We start from the raw sequence: 14,805 nt of genomic DNA on the forward strand, positions 1-14,805 counted from the left end.
CAGGTTAAGGGCGGGTAAGTGAAACTCGTTCCACAGAAGGGGGAACTGGGTCAGATAGGGAATGATTTGGATCAAGGTCATAGAGCGAGTTGCCAAGTCTGTAAACAGGTCATCTACCTCCATCCACAAAGCTCCTAGGTTTTTCCTTTCCAATTTTGTACCCTGAATTTACGGCCGGGAGTTCTTCAATCTATCAATCAATCAATCGTATTTATTGAGCGCTTACTATGTGCAGAGCACTGTACTAAGTGCTTGGGAAGTACAAATTGGCAACACATAGAGACAGTCCCTACCCAACAGTGGGCTCACAGTCTAAAAGGGGGAGACAGAGAACAGAACCAAACATACCAACAAAATAAAATAAATAGGATAGAAATGTACAAGTAAAATAAATAAATAAATAAATAAATAAAAATCCTTCTTCAGAAGGAAAACACCTGGAAGTGCGGGACTGGAAGATACTTTTGAAAATCTGTCGCCCCGATCTAAACACGTGTCCAAGATGCAACGGACGCTGCAGTCCCTAATATCATCAATCGTATTTATTGAGCGCTTACTGTGTGCAGAGCACTGTACTAAGCGCTTGGGAAGTCACTAATACCAAGCGGACGTCTCATTTCGTCACAAAATGAGACGAAAAGTAAACTGCCGGTTTCTGCAGTTATCAAAATTCAAGTCTTACGTGCGCGTTTCAGGCTGCTCCGCCAAAACAATCTCAAGTCTCACAGGCTATAACCCCGTTTCCAAATTATCCGCCAGTGGGGTTGCCCCACAATCGTAGATGGTGAATGCTGAATGGGGCAGCAATGGTTCCTCTCATCTCTCAGGCGATCAGGGTGGCTAGCAACCTCTTACAGCTTAGAGAAGCGCAGGACGGGGGAAATGGAATGACTTGTCCCCGAGCCCGAATCTGAACTCAGTTTCCAATTCCCGACACCGTGCTTTGACCACACTACAAACAGGAGCTTTCCAGAGCCGGCAGGGAAGAGAGGCAGGAGATGAGACTAAAACATCTCAGCGGGCACTAAAGATATTTCCCTAAGAGTGAATTTTGGCATCGCTTTTATCCCGCGTTTTTACGCTATTTACGACTGAGTAAATACACAAGTCAGGCTGGGTCACCCTGCCCTTCTTTCAGTAGGTGAGAGCACGGATCCAGCCGAAACGGTCAGCAGTTGCCTGGTGAGATTTACAGGCGCGATATTAAAAACACGATACTATTTTAAATTTTTCACGAGGTCATTTGGGTCTGGTAGCAGAGACTCGAGGGGCCAAGCAAGCTGAGCTGCTGGGAACTGGAATGTCTAGAAACGGGCTTTCTCTTGCAGCAGTGGGGAAAGAGGGGCTAGTCCACTCTGGTGGTCCTCTTTCCCCACTTTTGGAATCGTGCGCTTGAAGGGCCCTAGGAGTCAAGGAAAAATACATTTCGACACCTGAGAACTTTTAACAACAGCCACTGCGGTCGTTAACTCCAAGCAGATGTCTCATTAAGCCACAAAATGAGAAGGAAAATGAAATGCCAGATTCACCGGTTATCAAAATTCAAGACTTACGTATGTATCTCGGGCTGCTCCAAAAAGCGTTCGGCGCTAGAGAAATAAACGAGAAGTGTTTCGGTAAATAACTTTGAATTTCAAAGTTGATGGTGATGATGATGATGGCATTTAATAAGCACCTACTATGTGCAAAGCACTGTTCTAAGCGCTGGGGAGGTTATGAGGTGATCAGGTTGTCCCACGGGGGGCTCACAGTCTTCATCCCCATTTGACAGATGAGGTCACTGAGGCACAGAGAAGTGAAGTGACTTGCCCGAAGTCACACAGCTGACCGTTGGCAGAGCCGTGACTTGAACCACTGACCTCTGACTCCAAAGCCCGGGCTCTTTCCACTGAGCCACGCTGCTTCTTATTGTTGAAAAGAATTGTATTAAATACAGATATTCACTCAATCGTATTTATTGAGCACTTACTGTGTGCAAAGCATTGTAGTGAGCGCTTGGGAGAGTACAGTTCGACAACAAACAGACACAGTCCCTGCTCAGAACGAGCCTATGTGCACAGCACCGTACTGATTGGGAGAATTAGCAGAAATTAGCAAAAAACGTTCCTTACCCGCAACGAGCTTACATAACCATGAATTATAAATGCCTGGCTGCCTCTCCCAGCTCCCTTTCCCTACCCCTTTTCCTTCTCTGCCCCAAGGATGACAGGAGGGAATCAGAGAAAGCAATTTATAATAATAATAACGACGGCATTTATTAAGCGCTTACTATGTGCGAAGCACCATTCTAAGCGCTGGGGAGGTTACAAGGAGATCAGGTTGTCCCACGGGGGGCTCACAATCTTAATCCCCATTTTCCAGATGAGGGAACTGAGGCCCAGAGAAGTGAAGTGACTTGCCCAAAGTCCCACAGCTGACAATTGGCAGAGCTGGGATTCGAACCCATGACCCCTGACTCCAAAGCCCGGGCTGTTTCCACTTAGCCACGCTGCTCCTCTGGGGGAACACTGATTTTTATGAATTAATGTGGCCATGCACAGAGAAGCAACGTGGCCCAGTGGAAAGAGTCTGGGCTTGGGAGTCAGAGTCATGGGTTCTAATCCCGGCTCCGCCACTTATCGACTGTGTGACTTTGGGCAAGTCACTTCACTTCTCTGTGCCTCAGTTACCTCATCTGTAAAATAGGGATTAAAATTTGGGCCCCACGTGGGACAACCTGATCACCTTGTATCCCCCCAGCGTTTAGAACAGTGCTTGGCACATAGTAAGCGCTTAACAAATGCCATCATTATTATCATTATTAACATTGCTCTGAATGATTGAGTTACTCATTTAGAACCACTCTCTAAGATCAAGTTAATTCCCATAATTTTCAAAGGTTAGCTGCAGTCATGAAGCAGCGACGTCTTAAATTGTCTGTGCCTCAGTTCCCTCATCTGAAAAATGGGGATTAAGATTGTGGGCCCCAAGTGGGACAACCTGATCACCTTGTATCCCCCCAGCACTTAGAACAGTGCTTTGCACATAGTAAGCGCCTAATAAATGCCATCATTATTATAGGGCACAGGCTGGGACTCAGAAGGACCTGGGTCCTAATGCCGGCTCCACGACTAGTCTGTTGTGTGACCTTGGGCATGTCACTTCACTTCTCTGGGCCTCAGTTACCTCATCTATAAAATGAGGATTAAAACCGTGAATTCCACGGGGGACACGGCCTCTGTCCAACCTGACAACCTTTTACCTACCCTCGTGCTTAATTCAGTGCTTACCTGGCTCGTAGCCAGCGCTTAATACCATAAATCAATCAATCAATCAATCGCATTTATTGAGCGCTGTGTGCAGAGCACTGTACTAAGTGCTTCGGAAGTACAAGTTGGCAACATATAGAGACAGTCCCTACCCAACAGTGGGCTCATAAAAAGAGACGTGGTTATTGTAAAAAGAACAAGCATTAAATTCACAACAGCCTCCACAGATTCAGGATGGGTGATAACACAATTCCAGTCTTGGGTCATTTTGAAAACTCTCTCCCTGAAAGTTTAGGAAAAACGGATTTAGCTTCTCAAACAAGAAGAACCGTGCCCGCTAACTGGCCGGGAGAAAATGTGTGAAAAAGGACTCTGGTAAACTCTTACCTTTCTTTTAATATAAAGAGAGCTCCCAGCTGGGCCAGAACGGTAGAAGCAAATACTGCTAGGACTTCTAATCTCTCAAACCTGAAGTTAAAAAAAATTACACAGATTGCTCAATTCGTGATAATTTCTGTTTACCAAAATGAGCCACATTCATAGCAGAATAAATACGGTTAATATGTCACTATTCCTTGGACGGTGATCATTTCAACAGGTCCAGTAACTAATTATTCAATCAAAATAATTTCCTACCTGTCTTTGTTCGGTCTTTATTTTGCTATGATAAGAACAGGTCACTAAAATCAATGTCAAAGAACACAGCACTTGAGCACAAAACTTTATTCTGTTCTAAGGTGTATATCGTCCACAAATTAACACCATGTTTCCAGGCCATCCGGGCTTTGATACTAGGGAACGCCGGTATTAGTTAGTTCTGATTCAAATGACCAAAAGATATTAAGGTTAAATGGGAGAGGGAGAATGGCGATGAGAGAAGAAGGGACAGTTCACACGTCTCAAGGGCTCCTCTTTCCATCATCATCATCATCAATCGTATTTATTGAGCGCTTACCGTGTGCAGAGCACTGTACTAAGCGCTCGGGAGGTACAAATTGGCAACATATAGAGACAGTCCCTACCCAACAGTGGGCTCACAGTCTAAAAGGGGGAGACAGAGAACAAAACCAAACATACTAGGCCTTCAGGAACAAAATCCATCCTTTGACACTCTCCTCTCCCAGTGGCTCACGTCACTCATTTTCTCCCCTAAATCAGATTCCTCATTCTCAGTGCCTGGCTCCCTCAAAGAAATGTTCAGATTGTACGACAGAGAATTTCGTTGTCGCAACTTTTTAATTCTCAAGACCCGGGAATGCAAGAATCCCGTCACACGGTGCTGTCTGACTAGAAAGGTTCCAGGTACCATCTTGGAGGATATTCATTGGCCATAATAATAATAATGTTGGTATTTATTAAGTGCTTACTATGTGCCAAGCACTGTTCTAAGCGCTGGGGGGGGATACAAGGCAATCAAGGTTGTCCCACGTGGGGCTCACAGTCTTAATCCCCATTTTACAGATGAGGGAACTGAGGCACAGAGAAGTTAGGTGACTTGCCCAAAGTCACACAGCTGACAAGCGGCGGAAACGAGATTAGAACCCATGAATGAATTACTGTCACTAGATGAATTACTGTCACTAAAAGACGCAGCTACAAAGAGCATACGGAATGTGCATACATAGTGTGCACAATGTTATTACTGTGCTAAACTTTACTGTACAAGTAAATTTTTTTAAGCCATTTCTGGAGAATATTTTTCTATAAATCCACCCTGCTTCTCATCCTAGGATCCTCTGCACATTTCTTCTAGTTTTCAATACTATTTCACTATTCTGCATGTAGAAGCAGCCCGGCTCAGTGAATAGAGCCCGGGCCTGGGAGTCGGAAGGCCCTGAGTTCTAATCGCGCCTCCGCCGCAGCTCTGCTGTGTGACCTTGGGCAAATCACGTCACTTCTCTGTGCTTCAGTGACCTCATCTGTAAAAGAGCAAATGAAGACTGCGAGCCCCAGGAGGGACAGGGACTGTGCCCACCCTGATTAGCTTCTATAATGACAGCATTTACTAAGCGCTTACTATGTGCAAAGCACTGTTCTAAGCGCTAGCGAGGTTACAAGGTGATCAGGTTGTCCGATGGAGGGGCTCACAGTCATCATCCCCGTTTTACAGATGAGGGAACTGAGGCTCAGAGAAGTGAAGTGACTTGCCCAGAGTCACACAGCTGACAAGTGGTGGAGCTGGGATTCGAACCCATGACCTCTGACTCCAAAGCCCGGGCTGCTTCTCCACGCTGCTTCTTCTATCTACCCCAGCGCTTACAACAGTGCTTGACACATAGTAAGCACTTAACGTAAGTAAGCACTTGAGAAGCAGCGTGGCTCAGTGGAAAGAGCGCAGGCTTTGGAGTCTGAGGTCATGGGTTCAAATCCCGGCTCTGCCAACTGTCAGCTGTGTGACTTTGGGCAAATCACTTCACTTCTCTGGGCCTCAGTGACCTCATCTGGAAAATGGGGATGAAGACTGTGAGCCCCCTGAGGGACAACCTGATCACCTTGTAACCTCCCCAGCACTTAGAACAGTGCTTTGAACATAGTAAGCGCTTAATAAATGCCATCATTATAATCATTATTATTGAGTACCTTAACGGCGTGGTAATTCTTTCCGGAGACTAATCTGAGTTATTTACTTCCTGGGAAACGCCTCTACCGACTCTGTTCTATTATACTTTCCCGAGTGCTTAGAACAGTGCTCTGCACACAGTAAGTGGTCAATAAATTTGATCGACTGATTCCATAAGGCTTTTTCCCTTCATTTTAATGCCAACATTTTGACCTGAGATGAAGTTATTCTTACTTACCCAAATGAATATACTGGGCTCGGTTTCCTCATCATTACCCAGTAGCTTATCAGACATGTCATTAAACTACATAACAGCAAAGAAAACAAGACAATATTAGGAAGGACAAATGTAGCCAGTTTAAATTAAGCCAGGTGCTTTTTAGTTTTCACAAATCCCTGAGAAACGTGAGCAAAGACATGGAAAATGAAAAACCACTTTTACTAGAGATTTAGGCTCCATTCCGGGCGACCTGACAAAAAAACTGGCCTTTATATATATGCACACATACCTACATATGCAAACACATTTAATTAGAAGATAGGATTTAAAAGAAAAAAACGTACCTGAAGAGATCAAATATGGTCAGATACGTATATGCAGTTAGAGCTGCAAAACAAAAAATATTTTTTTAGGTATTTTAACAGGATGTTTACTGCATCCCCTGTAAAACGAAACTTCTTCTGGGATTTCTTTATTACCAAAAGATCCCAACACCTTTGGAAGAACTGTCTTCCTCCTGTGACTTAGCCTTCTAACTCTATGGTGCTTAACCACTGGTGGGGTATGCAGTGGATTTTCATTCCCTGAGGCGACATTCTCCAGGTTTCAGAAATGCCCTGTTGTCCTGTAGAAAGCCAATTTTAAGGGCTATCCACAGGCCAATAACCAAAAGTCTCCCTCCTTCGAACCTCAATCTGGGAATTACCTATGCCAATTTCTCTGGGCTTGCTAAAAATGAGATGGCCAACTAAAATAATCCTACAGTTTCATATTTATATGTTTTCTCTAATCATGAGTAATTTCAATATTATAAGCATTCCCATAGGGTCTGAACTTGCCAACCAACGGCACTGAGAAAGGGGCTACTGTGACTGGAGCAGGTTTTTTGTTGTTGTTGTTTTTTTTTTTTTTAATGGCATTTGTTAAGGACTTATCATAACTTGTGCTTCCCAAGCGCTTAGTACAGTGCTCTGCACACAGTAAGTGACTGAACGAATGAATATGCCAGACCCTGTACTAAGCACCGGGGTACAAACGGGTTAATAAAGACAGAAACAGTCCATGTCCCACACGGTGCTCACAGCTTTAACCTCCATTTAACAGAAGGAGTACCTGAGGTATAGAGAAGTTAGGTGACTTCCCTTCCCCACAGCACCTGGATATATGTATATATGTTTGTACATATTTATTACTCTATTTATTGATTTTACTTGTACATATCTATTCTACTTATTTTATTTTGTTAGTAATAATAATAATAATAATAATAATGGCATTTATTAAGCGCTTACTATGTGCAAAGCACTGTTCTAAGCGCTGGGGAGGTTACAAGGTGATCAGGTTGTCCCACGGGGGGTTCACAGTCTTCATCCCCATTTTACAGATGAGGGAACTGAGGCGCAGAGAAGTGCAGTGACTTGCCCAAAGTCACACAGCTGACAAGTGGCAGAGCTGGGATTTGAACCCATGACCTCTGACTCCAAAGCCCGGGCTCTTTCCACTGCGCCACGCTGCTTCTCTTGTAAGTATGTTTGGTTTTGTTCTCTGTCTCCCCCTCTTAGACTGTGAGCCCACTGTTGGGTAGGGACTGGCTCTCTATGTTGCAAACTTGGACTTCCCAAGCGCTTAGTCCGGTGCTCAGCACACAGTAAGCGCTCAATAAATACGATTGATGATGATGATGACTTCCCCAAGGTCACACAGCAGACAAGTGGCAAAGCCGGAATTAGAACCCAGGTCCTTCTTTCTCCCAGGCCTGTGTATATCCCCTCGCCCCCTCCTACCTCACCTCCCTTCTCTCCTTCTCCAGCCCAGTCCGCACCCTCCGCTCCTCCACCGCTAATCAATCAATCAATCAATCGTATTTATTGAGCGCTTACTATGTGCAGAGCACTGTACTAAGCGCTTGGGAAGTACAAATTGGCATCGCATAGAGACAGTCCCTACCCAGCAGTGGGCTCACAGTCTAAAAGGGGGAGACAGAGAACAGAACCAAACATACCAACAAAATAAAATAAGTAGGATAGAAATGTACAAGTAAAATAAATAGAGTAATAAATATGTACAACCATAAAATATGTACAACCATAAAATATGTACAGCTAATCTCCTCACCGTACCTCGTTCTCGCCTGTCCCGCCGTCGACCCCCGGCCCACGTCATCCCCCGGGCCTGGAATGCCCCCATTCCCTCTGCCCCTCCGCCAAGCTAGCTCTCTTCCTCCCTTCAAGGCCCTGCTGAGAGCTCACCTCCTCCAGGAGGCCTTCCCACACTGAGCCCCTTCCTTCCTCTCCCCCTCGTCCCCCTCTCCATCCCCCCATCTTACCTCCTTCCCTTCCCCACAGCACCTGTATATATGTATATATGGTTGTACATATTTATTACCCTATTTATTTATTTATTTATTTATTTTACTTGTACATTTCTATCCTATTTATTTTATTTTGTTGGTATGTTTGGTTCTGTTCCCTGCCTCCCCCTTTTAGACTGTGAGCCCACTGTTGGGTAGGGACTGTCTCTATGTGTTGCCAATTTGTACTTCCCAAGCGCTTCGTACAGTGCTCTGCACATAGTAAGCGCTCAATAAATACGATTGATTGATTGATTGATTGATTATTTCCACTAGTCCCCACTCCCTCTCTGTGGCTGTACTTAATAAGACACAGGTGAAGAATTCCAGTATTTTCCAGCACGGATCATTGACTGCCTGGAGCGGAGCTACTTTAGGATGGATAACACAGGGCTGGGCGCGAGGGATTACCAATCTGAAGGTCATTCTGGGCCTGCTTCTCCCCAACAGTGACGAGAGGCTCTTGGGGGGCACAGAACCGAAGTTTGGGAGGCTTATTCCCCGAAATACAGCAGGGGCTTGTAGTTCCGCTCTTTCGACGTCTCTGCCAGAGGACTGTGAGATACCATCATCATCATCAATCGTATTTATTGAGCGCTTACTATGTGCAGAGCACTGGACTAAGCGCTTGGGAAGTACAAATTGGCAACATCTAGAGACAGTCCCTACCCAACAGTGGGCTCACAAGGGGGGAGACAGAGAACAAAACCAAACATACTAACAAAATAAAATAAATAGAATAGATATGTACAAATTAAATAGAGTAAAAAAAATGCACAAACATATATCCATATATACAGGTGCTGTGGGGAAGGGAGGGAGGTAAGATGGGGGGACGGAGAGGGGGACGAGGGGGAGAGGAAGGAAGGGGTACCACTAAGTCTCGGACCACAAAATCCTAGTCCCGGCCCTGACCTTGGGCTCTGTCTACCTATTTTATGGTATTTGTTAAGCACTTACTATGTGAGCTACCTGATTAGCTTGAATAATAATAATAATAATGGCATTTATTAAGCGCTTACTATGTGCAAAGCACTGTTCTAAGCGCTGGGGGGATACAAGGTGATGAGGTTGTCCCACGTGGGGCTCACAGTCTTCATCCCCATTTTACAGATGAGGGAACTGAGGCACAGAGAAGTGAAGTGACTTGCCCAAAATCACCCAGCTGACAAGTGGCGCAGCTGGGATTTGAACCCATGACCTCTGACTCCAAAGCCCGGGCTCTTTCCCACTGAGCCACGCTGCTTCTCTGATCGAATCTACCCCAGTGTTTAGTATATAGCGTCTGCCACGTAGTATTCCAAATTCCCTGAGTAGATGGGAATGTTTACTTATGGAAGAGAAGACAGAAAGCCTCTTGAAAATGGATGTAAGTCAATGTTTGTGTGAGACCCGAGTAGAAAATATAATAATAATAATAATAATGATGATGGCATTTGTGCCATCTATGTGCGAAGCACTGTTCTAAGCGCTGGGGGGGATACAAGGTAATTAGGTTGCCCCACTAATTAAATCAATGTTTGTGTGAGACCTGAGTTGAAAATATAATAATAATAATAATAATAATAATAATAAAATGGCATTTGTGCCATCTATGTGTGAAGCACTGTTCTAAGCACTGGGGGGATACAAGGTAATTAGGTTGTCCCACTAATTAAATCAATGTTTGTGTGAGACCTGAGTTGAAAATATAATAATAATAATAATAATAATAATGATGGCATTTGTGCCATCTACGTGCGAACCACTGTTCTAAGCGCTGGGGGGGACACAAGGTAATTAGGTTGTCCCACTAATTAAATCAATGTTTGTGTGAGACCTGAGTTGAAAATATAATAATAATAATAATAATCATAATGATGGCATTTGTGCCATCTACGTGCGAACCACTGTTCTAAGTGCTGGGGGGGACACAAGGTAATTAGGTTGTCCCACTAATGAAATCAATGTTTGTGTGAGACCTGAGTTGAAAATATAATAATAATAACAATATAATAATAATAATGGCATTTGTGCCATCTATGTGTGAAGCACTGTTCTAAGCGCTGGGGGGGGGGGGGGGATACAAGGTAATTAGGTTGTCCCACTAATTAAATCAATGTTTGTGTGAGACCTGAGTTGAAAAAAAAAAAATAATAATAATAATAATAATAATGATGGCATTTGTGCCATCTATGTGCAAAGCACTGTTCTAAGCGCTGGGGGGGATACAAGGTAATTAGGCTGTCCCACTAATTAAATCAATGTTTGTGTGAGACCTGAGTTGAAAATACAATAATAATAATAATAATGATGATGATGGTATTTGTGCCATCTATGTGCGAAGCACTGTTCTAAGCACTGGGGGGATACAAGGTAATTAGGTTGTCCCAATAATTAAATCAACGTTTGTGTGAGACCTGAGTTGAAAATATAATAATAATAATAACAATAATAATGGCATTTGTGCCATCTACGTGCGAAGCACTGTTCTAAGCGCTCGGGGGGATACAAGGTAATTAGGTTGTCCCACTAATTAAATCAATGTTTGTGTGAGACCTGAGTTGAAAATACAATAATAATAATAATAATAATAATAATGATGATGGCATTTGTGCCATCTATGTGCGAAGCACTGTTCTAAGCACTGGGGGGACACAAGGTAATTAGGTTGTCCCACTAATGAAATCAATGTTTGTGTGAGACCTGAGTTGAAAATATAATAATAATAATAATAATAATAATGATGGCATTTGTGCCATCTACGTGCGAACCACTGTTCTAAGCGCTGGGGGGGACACAAGGTAATTAGGTTGTCCCACTAATGAAATCAATGTTTGTGTGAGACCTGAGTTGAAAATATAATAATAATAATAATAATAATAATGGCATTTGTGCCATCTATGTGTGAAGCACTGTTCTAAGCGCTGGGGGGGGATACAAGGTAATTAGGTTGTCCCACTAATGAAATCAATGTTTGTGTGAGACCTGAGTTGAAAATATAATAATAATAATAATAATAATGGCATTTGTGCCATCTATGTGTGAAGCACTGTTCTAAGCGCTGGGGGGGGATACAAGGTAATTAGGTTGTCCCACTAATGAAATCAATGTTTGTGTGAGACCCGAGTTGAAAATATAATAATAATAATAATAATAATAATGGCATTTGTGCCATCTATGTGTGAAGCACTGTTCTAAGTGCTGGGGGGGGGGATACAAGGTAATTAGGTTGTCCCACTAATTAAATCAATGTTTGTGTGAGACCTGAGTTGAAAATATAATAATAATAATAATAATGGCATTTGTGCCATCTATGTGCGAAGCACTGTTCTAAGCGCTGGGGGGGATACAAAGTAATTAGGTTGTCCCACTAATTAAATCAATGTTTGTGTGAGACCTGAGCTGAAAATATAATAATAATAATAATAATAATAATAATAATTATAATAATGGCATTTGTGCCATCTATGTGCGAAGCACTGTTCTAAGCGCTGGTGGGATACAAGGTAGTTAGGTTGTCCCACTAATTAAATCAATGTTTGTGTGAGACCTGAGTTGAAAATATAATAATAATAATAATAATGATAATAATAATAATAATAGCATTTGTGCCATCTATGTGTGAAGCACTGTTCTAAGCACCGGGGGGGATACAAGGTAATTAGGTTGTCTCACAGCCTTAATTCCCATTTTACAGATGAGGTAACTGAGGCCCAGAGAAGTGAAGTGACTTGCCCCAAATCACCCAGCTGACAAGTGGCAGGGCTGGGATTGGAACCCATGACCTCTGGCTCCCAAGCCCGGGCTCTTTCCACCGAGCCCCGCTGCTTCTCATCTATATTCAAGTACCTTATATCATCCCCGGTCTCCTTCTAGAGCAACAATTCACTAACGTTTATTTTTCCTAGTGCCAGGACGCTAGCCGAGAGGCGCAAACGAGGAGCTCAAAACTCCTTTCCTCCAGGAAGTCTTTCCGTATCACGGCCCCATTCCAGTTATTCCAATCATCCCAGGAATGTCCCGCTCTACAGTCCCCTGAAGGCGAGGTCACGACCCAGTGGGGCTCAGGTTTGAACCGGTTGCCACCATCAGCTACTAGGATGATGGTGGTGGGAGCCGAAAAGGAGCTCCCAATGTGCGAAGGTCAACCGAACAGGCCCACCAGGCAGAAGTCGACCCTGGCCCCTTCAGAAATGATAATAATAATAATAATAATAATAATAATAATAATGATGGCATTTGTTAATCAATCAATCAATCAATCAATCGTATTTATTGAGCGCTTACTATGTGCAGAGCACTGTACTAAGCGCTTGGGAAGTCCAAATTGGCATCACATAGAGACAGTCCCTACCCGACAGTGGGCTCACAGTCTAAAAGGGGGAGACAGAGAACAGAACCAAACATACCAACAAAATAAAATAAGTAGGATAGAAATGTACAAGCAAAATAAATAAATAAATAAATAAATAGAGTAATAAATATGTACAACCATATATACATCTATACAGGTGCTGTGGGGAAGGGAAGGAGGTAAGACGGGGGGATGGAGAGGGGGACGAGGGGGAGAGGAAAGAAGGGGCTCAGTCTGGGAAGGCCTCCTGGAGGAGGTGAGCTCTCAGCAGGGCCTTGAAGGGAATGCGCTTTGTTAAGTGCTTACTATGTGCAAAGCACTGTTCTAAGCGCTGGGGAGGTTACAAGGTGACCAGGTTGTCCCATGGGGGGGCTCACAGTTTCAATCCCCATTTTACAGATGAGGTAACTGAGGCACAGAGCAGTGAAGTGACTCGCCCGAAGTCCCCCAGCTGACAGTTGGTGGTGCTGGGATTTGAACCCACGACGTCCGACTCCAAAGCCCGGGCTCTTTCCACTGAGCCACGCTGCTTCACAGATAGGGAGGATCCCTGTATCCATCAATCAATCGATGATGATGATGATGGTATTTGTTAAGCGCTTACCGTGTGCCAAGCACTGTTCTAAGCGCTGGGGGGAGAGACAAGGTCATCAGGTTGTCCCACGTGGGGCTCGCAGTCTCACAATTCCCATTTTACTGAGGCCCAGAGAAGCGAGGTGACTCGCCCCAAGTCACACAGCTGACAATCAATCAATCAATCGTATTTATTGAGCGCTTACTATGTGCACAGCACTGTACTAAGCGCTTGGGAAGTACAGATTGGCAACACATAGAGACAGTCCCTACCCAACAGTGGGCTCACAGTCTAAAAAGCGGCGGGGCCGGGATTAGAACCCGCGACCTCTGACTCCCAAACCCGGGCTCTTTCCACTGAGCCGCGCGGCTTCGCGCTGGTATTTATTGAATGCTTACTGCGTGGACAGCACTGTACTAAGTGCCCGGGAGAGGACAATACGACAGAGCTGATCGACACCCTTACTGTCCCCAACAAGTTTACGGTCTAGAGGAGGAGATAGGCGTTAATATAAATAAATAAATGACAGAGAACATGCGTTAAGCGCTGTGGGACTGAGGATTGGGTGAATTCCAAGTGCCCAAATGGTGCAGATCCAATTTAGGTCCTTTAGGCCCAACCACGTTTTTGGTAGGTTACAAATTCCAATCTTAGGGCTGGGTTAGGCCCCAAGGTTTCAGCACGTCATTCATTCACTCACTCAATCGTATTTATTGAGCGCTTACTGTGTGCAGAGCACTGGACTAAGCGCTGGGGAAGTACAAGTTGGCAACATATATGTTTCTTAGGGCTGGGCTAGGCCCCAAGGTTTCAGCACATCATTCATTCATTCATTCAATCGTATTTATTGAGCACTTACTATGTGCAGAGCACTGGACTAAGCGCTGGGGAAGTACAAGTTGGCAACATATACGTTTCTTAGGGCTGGGTTAGGCCCCAAAGTTTCAACACGTCATTCATTCATTCATTCAATCGTATTTATTGAGCGCTTACTGTGTGCAGAGCACTGGACTAAGCGCTGGGGAAGTACAAGTTGGCAACATATATGTTTCTTAGGGCTGGGCTAGGCCCCAAGGTTTCAGCACATCATTCATTCATTCATTCAATCGTATTTATTGAGCGCTTACTGTGTGCAGAGCACTGGACTAAGCACTGGGGAAGTACAAGTTGGCAACATATATGTTTCTTAGGGCTGGGCTAGGCCTCAAGGTTTCAGCACATCATTCATTCATTCATTCAATCGTATTTATTGAGCGCTTACTATGTGCAGAGCACTGGATTAAGCGCTGGGGAAGTACAAGTTGGCAACATATATGTTTCTTAGGGCTGGGCTAGGCCCCAAGGTTTCAGCACATCATTCATTCACTCATTCAATCGTATTTGTTGAGCGCTTACTGTGTGCAGAGCACTGGACTAAGCGCTGGGGAAGTACAAGTTGGCAACATATATGTTTCTTAGGGCTGGGCTAGGCCTCAAGGTTTCAGCACATCATTCATTCATTCATTCAATCGTATTTA

At 44.1% G+C, this 14,805-nt stretch overlaps 1 protein-coding gene across 1 annotated transcript in view; it reads right to left on the reverse strand.

Annotated features, from left to right (window-relative positions):
* Positions 1 to 14,805, reverse strand: part of SLC30A6 (solute carrier family 30 member 6) — a 40,907-nt gene that overhangs the window by 17,357 nt on the left and 8,745 nt on the right. Inside the window, exons 4-7 of the mRNA XM_038740259.1 lie at positions 6,373 to 6,415; positions 6,047 to 6,112; positions 3,636 to 3,716; positions 1,554 to 1,589 (exon numbers count right to left, since the gene is read on the reverse strand). Coding sequence (XP_038596187.1) covers positions 1,554 to 1,589; positions 3,636 to 3,716; positions 6,047 to 6,112; positions 6,373 to 6,415 — 226 coding nt within the window. The remainder of the gene's footprint in view (positions 1 to 1,553; positions 1,590 to 3,635; positions 3,717 to 6,046; positions 6,113 to 6,372; positions 6,416 to 14,805) is intronic.

The sequence above is a fragment of the Tachyglossus aculeatus genome, chromosome X1, assembly GCF_015852505.1.
Source record: "Tachyglossus aculeatus isolate mTacAcu1 chromosome X1, mTacAcu1.pri, whole genome shotgun sequence".
NCBI lineage: Eukaryota > Metazoa > Chordata > Mammalia > Monotremata > Tachyglossidae > Tachyglossus > Tachyglossus aculeatus.